Source organism: Haemaphysalis longicornis, unplaced genomic scaffold (genome assembly GCF_048455015.1).
Source record: "Haemaphysalis longicornis isolate Haplotype H1 unplaced genomic scaffold, Haemaphysalis longicornis Haplotype H1 scaffold_1, whole genome shotgun sequence".
Taxonomy (NCBI): domain Eukaryota; kingdom Metazoa; phylum Arthropoda; class Arachnida; order Ixodida; family Ixodidae; genus Haemaphysalis; species Haemaphysalis longicornis.
The window spans coordinates 317152035-317164557 of NW_027526203.1; the positions used below are offsets into that span (position 1 = coordinate 317152035).

The following is a 12523-nucleotide window of genomic DNA, read 5'->3' on the forward strand; positions in this document are numbered from 1 at the left end:
ACGAAATGACATGCAAGACTTTTGCTGCGGCCAGGCGTGTATCGCATTCTGCGATGAAATTCTCTGCTCCTTTCATCCACCCCATTATTTTCCGTCTCGTCTGCCATTGAAACACAAGCCACGTTTTACACGGTGGCTGCGGGAGCACTGGACGTGGATCGTCATGGGGGAAATAATAATGGAGCAAGAAGCGGGAACATATCCCGATGAATGGGTGCGCGAAAACGGCAAGGAACCGGCAGCTTATCGCGTTTGGGAGAGCAGACCAAAGCTCGCAGTGCCTTGCGGGGGCCATCTTAGCGAAGTTGGCACAGTGCGGAACCGGACGAAGTAGAGCGACCAAAGTGCTTTTGGGTGTCTCTGAATAATGTGGTCGCGTCCATGCGTTGTTTGCTTTTTCGAGCCACAGCGAGCGCGGACGTAGACACGCCGTGACGAGCCACCCCGTCCTCCTCCCTGGCAAGTGCATGCCCTCTGATGGGGCATGCCATGGGCACCGTGCTCGTTGCGCCTTGATGTAAAAATCCTGGGTAGACGTTCTCGCCGGCGCGCACCCTTCTTTTTTTTGCTGTAAATCCGGCAAAGTTCCCCTGATCGCTTTCACGGCACCTTGCTTTGTTAGCCTCCGATTTCATGTTTGCCCCGAAAAACACCCGTACCCAAAAGCAGTCGCGGCCATCCAAGGTTAAGTGATAGAGAAGCGGTACTGGCATCGCTTGCAGAGTTACTGCTTCTCAGGGGTCGAACACGTGAGCGGAAAAGCACGCGTCCCCGCACGCGTCTTCTCCCCGAGAACCGGTTTGGCTGCCGGATGGCCCGCCGCGTCGGCCATTCCCGCGTGCATCCAACCTGCTAGATATTTTGACGCACCACGTCGGAAACCGGATTGCTCGGACGGACATGTGTCCCCGCTTCAGGCTGTTGTGCGAGCTCCGGTGGATTAGCGGGTGGGTCCAGCGACCTTCCGTAAATACGGGTGTACGAATTCCACTAAGCGCTAACCTCTGTTCTTTCCGACGCGTGGTTTGCGGATACATTTCGAAGGCTAAGCACAGAAGGAAGCTTAAAACTGCGACAACGAGATTCTGGGGAGATGAGCGGGATCCAAAAGCACTTGGCCCTTCACACAACAGACAACAAATGTTTTCGAATCAATACAAGTGGTACTGTCTGTGCATTCATCGACGCTACCTTTCCGTATTTTCGTTGTACTTAGAGCGACACAGCGTGTTTTTTGGACGCTATAAAAAACAGATTGAGGCATGCGAAGTCGAGTGCTAAAATCCTTTTCAAGATGTTCCTGTGGCAAACGCCATATATTTGCAGGGAGCGGGGATTAAATTATATAGAAGTCTTTTTCAGCGAAAAAAGCATAGAGTGGAGGTTTAAAAGGAACAGAATGACGAGATATCGAGTGCACTTAATAAATAAAGTTGGGCAACATGTTGGTATTACACAATTAGCCTCAGGCATGCCGGATTTTGAGTGCGTGGAGACGTCACGGGTGTCTCGTGTGACTCCGCTTTATGGATGCAGCCAATGCAGCTGAGATGGATCTTGAACTTCCGAGATCAGCACAAAGAGGTTCCTGGAAGGGTTTGTCGCATGTCCACACGAATGGAACGCATCCTCCTATCTTCTTCCGGTTACTGAGGGCGTAAATGCAAGCTCAAGGCGCGCAGAAAGGCGTTAAGTGAGATTGTGTTTGAAAGGGGCATGGCAATCATCAGCGCATGTCGTTCATGATTAAAAATGTGCGTCGCGACATACTTTACGCGTAGCAGATAGTTTTCGGGGGCGAAGTGAGGAGGACGTAGGCGCGAGGCCGTCGAGGGAGGGGGAGGGAGCGGCGCAGCGAGCCCGTGGCCGAGACCCCGCGGCGGCGCCGCCTGGTGGTGCTGCGGCGGCGGCGGCGCTGGGCCCGAGGCGCTGCGGCGCCAGTGAAGAGGGAGCCGATCCCGACGACGGGCTGCCGCCAGCGAGCAGCGGCCGCGAGGAGCTACGAGCGAAGCGTGCGAGCCCGCTGGGGCCGCCAGCGCGAATGTGCGTCTTCTGATGCGCGGCGTGAGCAGCGATGGCTTCTGCCGAGGCGACGTCGCCCGCGCCCAACATGTCGCCGGGCGAGCTGGAGTGCATGCGGGAGCGGAAGTGGTGGTGCTTCCTGCTCTCCAGCATCTTCACCTTCCTGGCGGGCCTCTTCATTATCCTGATCTGGCGAGCCCTGGCCTTCCTCTGCTGCCGCAAGGAGAAGGCGGCCGCCTACAGCCCCGGGGCGCCCAAGCAGGCGGCCGCCGCCAAGAAGGGCGCCGTCGACGCCAAGCGCAAGGCTGGGGGGGAAGGGGCCGCCGAAATCGGGTTCATGACGGAGGCCAAGGACTGGGCAGGGGAACTCATCTCGGGACAGACCACCACGGGCAGGATACTGGTGCGTGCCTCCTACTCTCTCCTTTTCTCTCCCTGCTGCCGTTCCTCCCACCACCACTGCTGCGCGCCGCCTGCCTCGCTCACTGGTAGAGTAGTTCGCCTTCCGCTGTTACGAGGCGCGCGGATGAGGAACCAGACCTCATGGCAGGCGCAAAACTGCGCAGACGTGGTCGCTTCGCTGTCGGAAAAATCAAGACCCTCTTTAGGGCAGATGCAGTTGGAAGTGCATTGAGAATGAGACGCGCGTCTTGTTCTTTGTGTTCTTTCAATTGCTGCTCACTCGCTCAGTGCTAGATGTTTTGCATGCAGTCTTAGTCATTCATGCTAGCAACTCCTTGCTGCGTGTGGGAAATGCATGTGCCGGCACGCGCCCGGGAAAGAGCAGGCGCCAGCCTCATTGGCCCGTCACCATGTGTCTTGGCCTTGTGGCTCAGCGATGCAACCGGTGACCCGGGTAGCGCGGAGCGTGCGTGTGGCCGGAGCTGGAACACATGTATCGCTCATCGATCATTGCGGCAGGGGGCAAAAGCCCACCGTCTCGGCCGCTCATGCGAGAAGCGAGCGGAGTTTCAGCCACATGTTTCATGAGCCCGCAGATGACACAATGAAAAGCAGGGGGGAAGAAACAAAGGCAATTGTTTGTTTACCCTTTGCAGGAAAACAGCTGTGAACGGCACACAAAAAAAGTGAAGCCATGAGGGGAAGTAATTTTAATATTTATATATTGCAAACAACAATCATGCAGCGACAGCTCGGCGTGAGCTGTATACATAGGTTCAGGTGCAGAAAATGCATCATGTAGTACTATTTATAAAGAGATTACATGCAGCGTCTCACGACATGTACATTTACAACGTAGTTATCGCAAATGTTTATGTTCCGGCTGAGCGTTCAGGTCAATTGTTCATGGAACCTGCGTACCTTCTAAAAATTGGCACTGTACTCTTGCCATGTCAATGTATAAAGGCTTCCATCCATTTTTTTGTCTAACAGCTTGCCTGCCATCCGAGTGTCCACGCAGATGGCCGTTTTTGGCGCACATTAGGTTATTTACACCAGACCATACAAAAAGGCCCCGTATCAGCACGTCCACCGCCTCGTTAAAGCTTAAAAAATATCTCTGCTGTGTTATTTCTTCGTCCTTTCCCGTCCACCCTGAAGCTTGGAAGCATCTGATAAGTTATGGTCACTCGATTGTGCGTAATATGGGAATTGCCGAACTATATAGCCAAGCAATAACTTCTTGACAGGCCTAACCGGCTTCGTATAAACTGACGCGCATTTCTAGTTGGAGGGATTTTACGAGCATGATTGACTTCTCGCTAGGCAGGTCACTGACGGGGCGGTGACATGCGTAAATAGAAAATTATATGCGTGACGTCGGCGGCCGTCTTTGTCGGCGTCTTCATCTGTGCTGGAAACAGGATGTCAAATATCAAATGTTCAAGACGTACGCCTAATGAGAGCTTCTGTGGTGTGCATCGTTCAAAAACCCTCACATCACGTCTGTCCGACATTAACGTTGATGCATCGGTCTCAGCTACGGGTCGTTCAAAAAGGGCGCACTTGCCGGCTCAATGCGCGACGCGAGCGCCTTGTGCTCGTACAAAAGCTGATACAAATGGAGCCTGACGAGTACGTTTGTGTCCTTTGCTTGCGCAAAAAAAGAAAAATGTCTTTCAAATTCACATCGACGAGAATCTTTTAAATCGAGGTGCTGCACAGGCTGTGACAAATTAATTGCGGTTATGTTTTACATGCAACAGAGCAGGTATTCGTATTCCACAGGCCCAGGAACATGGGTTTCGACAAGCGGTGATGTCGTGTTCGCCGGAAAACAAGCGTTGACGAACCCGCCAAAATGACATGGCGATGAGCCACGAGGCACCATCAGCAGAGACTATGCATGAAACGTCAGGAAGAAGAAGTATACACTGGAAAAATATTTCCGCACTTGCATGACACATTGCTATGTGTGAGTAGCATCACATATAGCTTGTCGCACGCACTTTATACGGTGAATAGGTTTCATGACTTGCTCGAAGATTTGGCGAAGGCTCCACTGGCTTAGTGCGCGCTATTTCCCCTGCGGAAGCACCACATCGGTGGACTGGGTCGCGCTTCAGTTTGATCCCACTGACCAGTCGAGGCTATATTCAGAAAGCGTTTCGGTTAAACCCAATGAAATAAAAAACGTGCAAAGTAGCGTGCCCAAAGCACCAGGTCGATCCCCATCGGCTGAAGCCTGTGTACTTAGCCCTAGTAGTGATGCGGGATCCGAAGCGGCCGAGATTTAATCGTCGTCGCCGGGCGGCAGAACGCACTGCGCAGGCGCAGCGCGGATATGATTGATTCAGGAGGAGCCTTATACATAGGAAGAGCCATGGGCCTACGAGGTCAGGATCATCACTGTCAAAGCCGGGCTTCACCTTAACTCCTTTGTTTAACACCCAGGTAAAAGAAAGAAACGGTAGAAACGCCGATTTGCTGATGTCGGTGTTGTCTCTGATTTCATTCCGTTAACTGCGCGACTGCGTACCGTCCCATTCGGCCGGTCGCAATACTGTCGGCATCTCCATTCCCACTGTATTGGGCTTGTCATCATCAGTTGATATTCAGAGTTTAGTGTCACCGTTGATGCTATAGTCCACATTTGCGTCTTGCCTGCAGCCTGTTAGAGTAACAAAGCGGCCAGTGGGTGGGTAGGCAGAGTTGTATTAAAACATAATGACAGATCGCTGACATGGGCAGCATGCAGTAGGATATTACGGAACAGCGTCGTGACTTTTGTTTCAAGTTTGGGCAAGAGTTGTGCCAAACTAGAAGCTGTCAAAGCATACGAATCGTAGATAATCGTGTAGCGATCTGTTTAATCTCGTTAGCACGTTGTATAAAATAAACTGGCGTTTGAGTGAATGATTGCATGAACTCACCATGAGATTCACGCAGGACGCCTGACTTGCTATGTCAAATGGGGAAATTACAAGCAAAAACGCACACGCGCAGGCATGGAACAGCCCTGGGTCAGATAATTTACTGCCTTAATGAGGCACAATTTGAACGCTATTGAGACAATTTTCATGCTGTCATGTACGTTTTTGTGCTGCGCCAAGCGCATGTCTTTTGTAGGCACACCCCTAAATCGTTTGAATAACCTTTAAACACTGATAAACAAGAAAAAAGAAAGATGTAAAGAGGTCAATAGAATATATTGTCTGCCAATGTCCGTGACGTATACTGCAGGCGGAAGCTAGGAGTGCCGCTGGGCACTTGCTTCCTCAAACCGTTCTTTCTCTTTGTCACTAGTAGCAGGGAACTTTTTAACTTTCTAATGTGTTTTCACATGACCGAAGGATTCCCTCGCTTCACCACACAGTGAGGTACTGCACTTACAAAAACACTTGGTTAGTTTTATTTTTAGTCGTCTTGTTTATCTTCCTGTTGATATGTTTAGAACCTGCTTTCCATCGAAAGACTAAAATAACAGCGTGTGGTAAGCGACAACAGGTATGTTTCTGTACGTGCGTGCGGGGGTGTTGCTGAGGCTGATATTCTTTAGCCGATACTTGCCTTCAATTTAAGTTTCTCATCCAACAACTACAAGTGTATGATGGGAGAGTATCGAGTTTAGGTAGCAAAAAATCTGAAATCATCGGCTTGTTCGTATTGTACGCCCATTTGATAACTCAGAACTTTGAGTTATTTTTCTAGTCCACCGAAAGTACATTTGGACTATGATGTGCGCCGTGGCAACCCCCTGGGAATATTTTACGTTCGCCGGAATCTAGTACAGGAGGACATTTTGGTTTGTCACATAAACAGAAAGACAGTCGCCACGTCGGCGAGTGGGACTTATCCGACTAAACAATCCCGAGCTGCGCTTCCCCCTACGTTATGATTGAAAGTTTTTGTGCAATTTGCTCCAGAGCTTTTGGGGGGAGAGGGTGAGTGGAAGTGAAGCAAGCGTTATCTCAGTCCTTTTAGAAAAGCATTTGCCCTGACCGCTTTCGCTGGGCTGCAACGGAAACATAGACCCCACAGCCCCAGCTTGGATACGAATGAAATTTTGGGCAGTAATTTGCCTTGCAAGCCGGCTTTATTTTACGGAACCCGGATGAAATGCACCGGCACTTTTTTACGTTAAAGTTAAATTTTAATGACGAATTTATTTGTATACGTGGACTGAATTTCCGAAGTATCTCAGTAATTAGCGCAGCCGGACTGTTTTGTCTACTTTTAATTGACAAAATAATACGTAACGTCCAAGTCAAAATAAGGCTACTTGACAGGGACAAATCTCCTCCCTCGTTCCGAAACGCTTCATAAGCATAATGCGCCATGATAGACGATAGACGTTGTAAATAAATGCTGCGGTGCGTAAAAATTTACATTTTGTGAGGTAATCTTAAAAAAGAAAAGCCGCTTTCCCCGACGGGAAACACCTTAAAGTTTTGATTGATTTAAGCTAGCCAGGTTACACACCTTAAAGGAGCCATGAAGAGAAAACACAAGTTTGGTTCATTCAAAAGATTGTCTCGTTAGAATCATACTGACACCACTTTTAACGTAAACTTCGCTCAAATAAGCTGCATAATTAGGAAAAACGGGAATGGTCATGCGACCCACCAGCTCATTTCCCGCAACAGAACCTATGATGTCACATGAGCTAAGCTCTGCGATTGGCGGAGGCTGGCAGAAGCAGACGCAAATTAGGTAGAGCTTACAAACTAGACGAACGAGCGATTTGCGCTTAAATTTAGGGCACATTCTTTACAAAGCAATAAGAATGATGGGACAAACAGTGGAAGTTACGAAAGCACATGTAAACATAGAAGTACTGATGCGTTCAGCTGTTCATACTGCGCACAGCATGCTTGGTTTAGCTGCACAGCACTGCGGGGCTTGGGGTTGTCTCAGACGACACTGGCCGATTGACGCAAGCAACGGTGTCTTACGTGACCCCATTTGTCGAGCGAGCACTGTTTCAGGGAACGAATATTTTCTCCCAGAACAAAAACAAGCCAGGTTTAAATGCGGGCAAAAACAAACCAAACGCTTGCCACGGTATGGTGGCGCCATCTAGGTTACGGAACGTAAAGAAACGCGGGAACAAACCAACACCGCTGTACAGGGTGGAGACAACCTTTGAACGGTCCCGTGCCGCCGCAATTGGGCCAACGGGCTCAACGCGTTATTCTTTTCGTTTCCCACGAGACCTAGCAACGCGAAACAGACAATATGATTCAAACTTCTTCAGTAAACCGCGTTGCGGCGATAATTTTAGCGCGGTTTTGACACAATGACTTGCTTCGGCGGCGAGCGAGCAACCGAAAATGGCGGCGCCAGCGTATACGTGTCTCTACCCTGTACGGCGGATGCGTGAATGAAGGTATTCTAGGCTGCAGAGCGGTCGGTTCCTGTGATGTCATTTGGGACCACGAAAACGCACGATTGAGCGGGAAAATCAAAATTTTAACCTAAATTGTTTAATTTCTCAGTGAATAAAGCACCGTTTGTATCCGGACAAGCGCTGGGGGCACTATAAAACACGAAATCTTTCGAATAAAACCAACTTACATTTTCTCTTCATGGCTCCTTTAACATATGCTATCTGGGGCAGATAAAACGCCAAAGTTAGGATATGGACATGAAAAGGCAAAATTTGAAAATGGCGAGTGATGAAGGTGAAATAAAGGCAGGCATAATTTATTACAATGAAGTTCGACCCCCGCACCACACCAGTATCGATCACCGAACTACTCGCGGCTTTAGCGGTTATTGGGCGCCAACTGGAAGACCCATCCGTTCGCCAAGGGTTGCTAGAAGTGTTTTCATTTTGAGGCTATTCCTCGAGGACCGAGTGTAAGCGGGGAAAGAAGAGCGCGGTGAGCGATGATGACGAATTACGAAGGATACACTCATCGCTGCAGAAAAAACCTGCAGCTAAGCTTACTGTTTCGCTCATGTGATTTGCCAGTGCAAAGCATAGGGGATGGCTCGGCATGACGGGGGGTGGGGGGTGGGGTGGCACACTGTTATTTCAGTCGGTAAAAAGAGTCTCGAAATATATGTGAAGATGCGGGCAGACACTCCCTTTGAACCTTAACATCCTACTTTCCCCATTGGATACGCACATAGTGAACAAGAAGTTCACTCTAGATACCCGCGCCCGCATCTTGTCGTCAAGCTGGCTGCCTGAGTTATCAGAATTCTCTGTTCCTCCGGCGACCCTTCTATCGCGCTCGCACGGGCGTTGTTCCGCGCGCTGCTGCGAGCCACACCTCCATTTCGTTCTAGGGGCGAAGCCCTTAGGGGCTCCGGCTGTCGGCGTCTCATGTCGTCGTCGTCTGACGTCACCGACATCGCATGTATAGTCACGGTACTAAAACACCGGGTCACTCGTTTCCCAACGCTTCGCGCTAGAGCGTAACACGTACTAAAAGAACACACCGGGACGCCCGTTTTCCAACGCCTCGCGCTAGAATGCCTCTGGCTTCAAAGACACGAGACTTACAGCAAAGCTCTCTAAACCCCAACGATTTCATCTCCGTGGGCAAAAATGCTAAGGCCAGAGAATACACTTATACACTGCATGCTTCGCCCCTCCCTAGGTTTCACCAGAGTCCTTCAATGCCTTTCTGGTCATGAAACTTCGCCGTCATGCTATGGGAGAGTTTCGTACGCCGCCGCGCCGCGGAGCTGGTGTTGATCGGAGGGCAGCCGGGGGCGTGGTCAGAGCGCGTTTGGCAGGGAACGGGAGTAAGATAAAACAGACGCTCGCCGCCTTATCAGCAGTGCTCTTTCCCTTTACGTGTCGTGGGCCGCTCAAATGGACTTATCATTTTGTGAGTGGCGAAAAAATTTGGTGCGAACGGGCATGCTGCTACTGCGTTCCTGCCTGCCGGTCTGGCTACAGAGCAGCGGCGGCCGCCCGATGCCGTCCGATCTGCGGTGGCGCCCCTCGCGGTAGCCTTCGTCCCCGTACGAAACTTGGCCGGGAGTTTCATGACCAGAGAAGCATTGAAGTTTCATGTTTGGGAAGATGGCACGGGATTTTAAATGCAGAGCATTTGTATAACTCACGATGTCACCCGTGCGTCGGCGTCCGCAGCAGCCAGCCTCCCCCTACACTATAAAAAGAAATAACAGTTACCGGCGCCTGGTTTCGATCCCACGACCCTGCGGGCGGAACGCAAGGTACATGGTGCTCTACCCACTGCGCCACAAAAGCGACACAGAATCAAAGGCTACGAACGCGCCTTATATCCTTGACTCATTCAAACTACGTCAAGAAGCTGCTGATACACCGCATTCACTACCTGTGGGCGGAACGCGAGGTACATGGTGCTCTTCCCACTGCGCCACAAAACCGACACAGAATCAAAGGCTACGAACGCGCCTTATATCCTTGACTCATTCAAACTACGTCGTCAGCGGCGTGCGTTGGCGACTCAGCGGCGTGCTAGCGGCGTGATAGCTGCGTGGTGTACACGTGATAGCACCAACCCCCCCAAACACTAAACGTTAACGCAATACACCCACCCCTATGCGACGCATTTACTCGAGTCCCCCTCGCGGGGAGATGGGCCCATTTTTTTCTGCCCGTTGTTACGCGCTCAGCCAAGTGGCTCGGTGGTTGGCAGCGGCCATTAAATTGGCATGGTGCTAGATCAGGGTGCATAAGAGCATCCAGAATCGCTTGTTCTGGTGTTGCTCGCATTGCTTGCAGTATGCGTGCGTGCTGCCTTGCAGGAATGAGGGCGGAGGATGGCGCGCACTTTATTCTCTCTCCCTCAATACTGCCACACAGCCCAAACACAATGGTTACAACTCAGCGGCTTGTTATTAGTAGAAGCATGGTCGAACCACAATGATCTGCAATGGAGTTCCTTTGAAATGTGTGGAAGAAGCGGCAGTTTGCTTTTGCCCCATTCACTTTTTGTTTAGCGTGTACCGGGGACTCGTTACGTGGACAACTCTAAAGTGGACGTTTGTGGCCCCATTCTGCATCGGACACGGGTCGTACGTGTATGCTTGTCGTGCCCAAGCAAACGTCAGCACGAAATGGCTACGCGCCTGTTAGAAAAGGTGGCTAGCGTATGCGACGCTACGCAGCGGGACTTGATGTGGCACGATGCCCAAGGCGGGCAGGTGCTGAGTGCGGTTTACAGCTATTCCCGGCTGCCGCATTTCCGCTCGGGGGTAACCACAGAAAGACGAGTGTACAGTTGCCTTCATGAGTATTTGGAACATGGATTTGTGAATTTCACAAAATATTTGTCTCAAGGGCTTTATGACTGCCATTACCGGTTTACAGGAAGCTTTTTCCATTAGGGAGGACTCCTTCAAACGCACACCAATGCAGCCAGGCAGTTTCCGGAAGAAGAAATTCCTGCAAATAGCGAGACTGGGTTCCAATTACTTTTTGTGGCACCTGTACAACACTTCTGTGCACATTGCATAAATTTTATGGGCCCGCGTTTTTGGGGACACCTTCAAGACAATGCACGTGGCTTGGTGTAAACGCTTAAGCTCCACTTTTTTTTAAACTTTTTATCACGTGTAACCAGCGCATAATTGCTTCTTTATTTTTTGCCACGAAACATCTTCTATTTCTTGAACGCTTTTCTAATAAGAAAAACTATTTTTGGATCTCTGGAAATTGTGCATTCTTTATCTTCCAAGACGCCGGCAAGCGCCATACGGTATAACGATTGTTTGTTCTGCGGGTTGGTGATAAAAGCTCTTTTGGCGTTCCTTAGATGTGTTTCTGTCGATAATAACGTTCTTGGGGTACAGCGCCTTCGCTCATTAATTTTTTTTATTTAGAGTAATCGTGCGCGCCTCGCGACAGATCCCATGTTTAAGGCGCCGCTGAAGATTCAGTTGTCCAATCGCGGCGTATTGTAAGCACGAAAACACTGTGTCGGCAAAGAGTGGCCTTCTTTGTTCAGCCGTTTTGGCAATGTCAGTAGCCATAATAGAAAAGTTTTTCTACTCAACTCAAACAAGTTTTTCTTTTTCTTCTCGATTGTTTTTTTCTTGTCATACGATAAATACCAACAAACTAAGGCTGGCGCCTCTTCCAGTTTGGCTCGTTTATCCTTGAGGGCATCCGTTTCAAAAGACATGCATGCTCTAATATCCTTCACGTCTAGCTTCTCCGATTCTGGAGGTTGAAGATTGGCGAACGCGGGAAAAGGTGGCGCATTCTGTTCTATAGATTGAATAACGAATCACAAATCAAGCGTTTTTCGTGCTGTCATGGTCTTTAACAACCCCTGCTCGACAAGTTTCGTCGCTCTGTTAAAGGCTCCGCTTCCATTGAGAAAATAACACTCGGGACAGACCCCGAGGTCACTTTTTGTAAGGCCGCCCCTCCAACTTCGGGTGCCGCTGGAGCGCACCACTCTGTCGTTCTCCGCTCGGCGCTGCTCCTTGCCTCTTCCGGCTCCGCTTCCGGTCAGATAGCAGGTGATTGCTTTGCCCATAGCCTTTGCCACTGCGGCACGCCGAGCGCAAAATATGTCGTAAATTACCTGCTGCAACGGAACAACACTTGACCCACTTTAGGGTAGGGCACGGATAAAAATGACGCAGCTTCCGTCATGGTTCCTGCAATGCACGCGTCGTATACTAGGGGTCACTCCTGAGTATTTATTCCGCCATGTTGGTTTATCAAAGGTGTGTCCTAGTTTTTGCAGTTTTATTAGCCGCGTAAGCGTTGCAGCCCATCGGTGTTACCGCTTAGCAATAGCTCATCGGACTCAAGCACAACCGATTAGAGCCTACGACCATTGCCATTACTAACGATTGATGCCCCAGGACAATTTATCCAACAGAAAGAAGATCTTCGTCGCGCCACACAAGCTCTAATTCCACCGTATGGAACGGATCTCCCTAGTATAGACTCACTCGCTGGGAGGAGCTCTTGCTGCGAAGGCTTCGTGTTGTTGTAGTCCTATCTCCCGCTGTTAACCGGTAGTGGCCACCACGCTACCTTGCCCCGTTCGCACAGAACTGCCCCTTTTGCACGGCTCCTGCCGAAGATGCGGACACTGAACACCTGCCGTGGACGTGCCCTTCATTGGAGGCGGCC

At 50.3% G+C, this 12523-nt stretch overlaps 1 protein-coding gene across 3 annotated transcripts in view; it reads left to right on the top strand.

Moving 5' to 3' along the window:
- The first annotated feature begins 1932 nt into the window (after positions 1–1932).
- Slo (calcium-activated potassium channel slo) overlaps positions 1933–12523 on the top strand; it is a 206247-nt gene continuing 195656 nt past the window's right edge. For all 3 annotated transcript variants that reach the window (XM_077682288.1, XM_077682290.1, XM_077682289.1), the window contains exon 1: positions 1933–2425. In XM_077682288.1, coding sequence (XP_077538414.1) covers positions 2075–2425 — 351 coding nt within the window. In that variant the 5' untranslated portion in view covers positions 1933–2074. The remainder of the gene's footprint in view (positions 2426–12523) is intronic.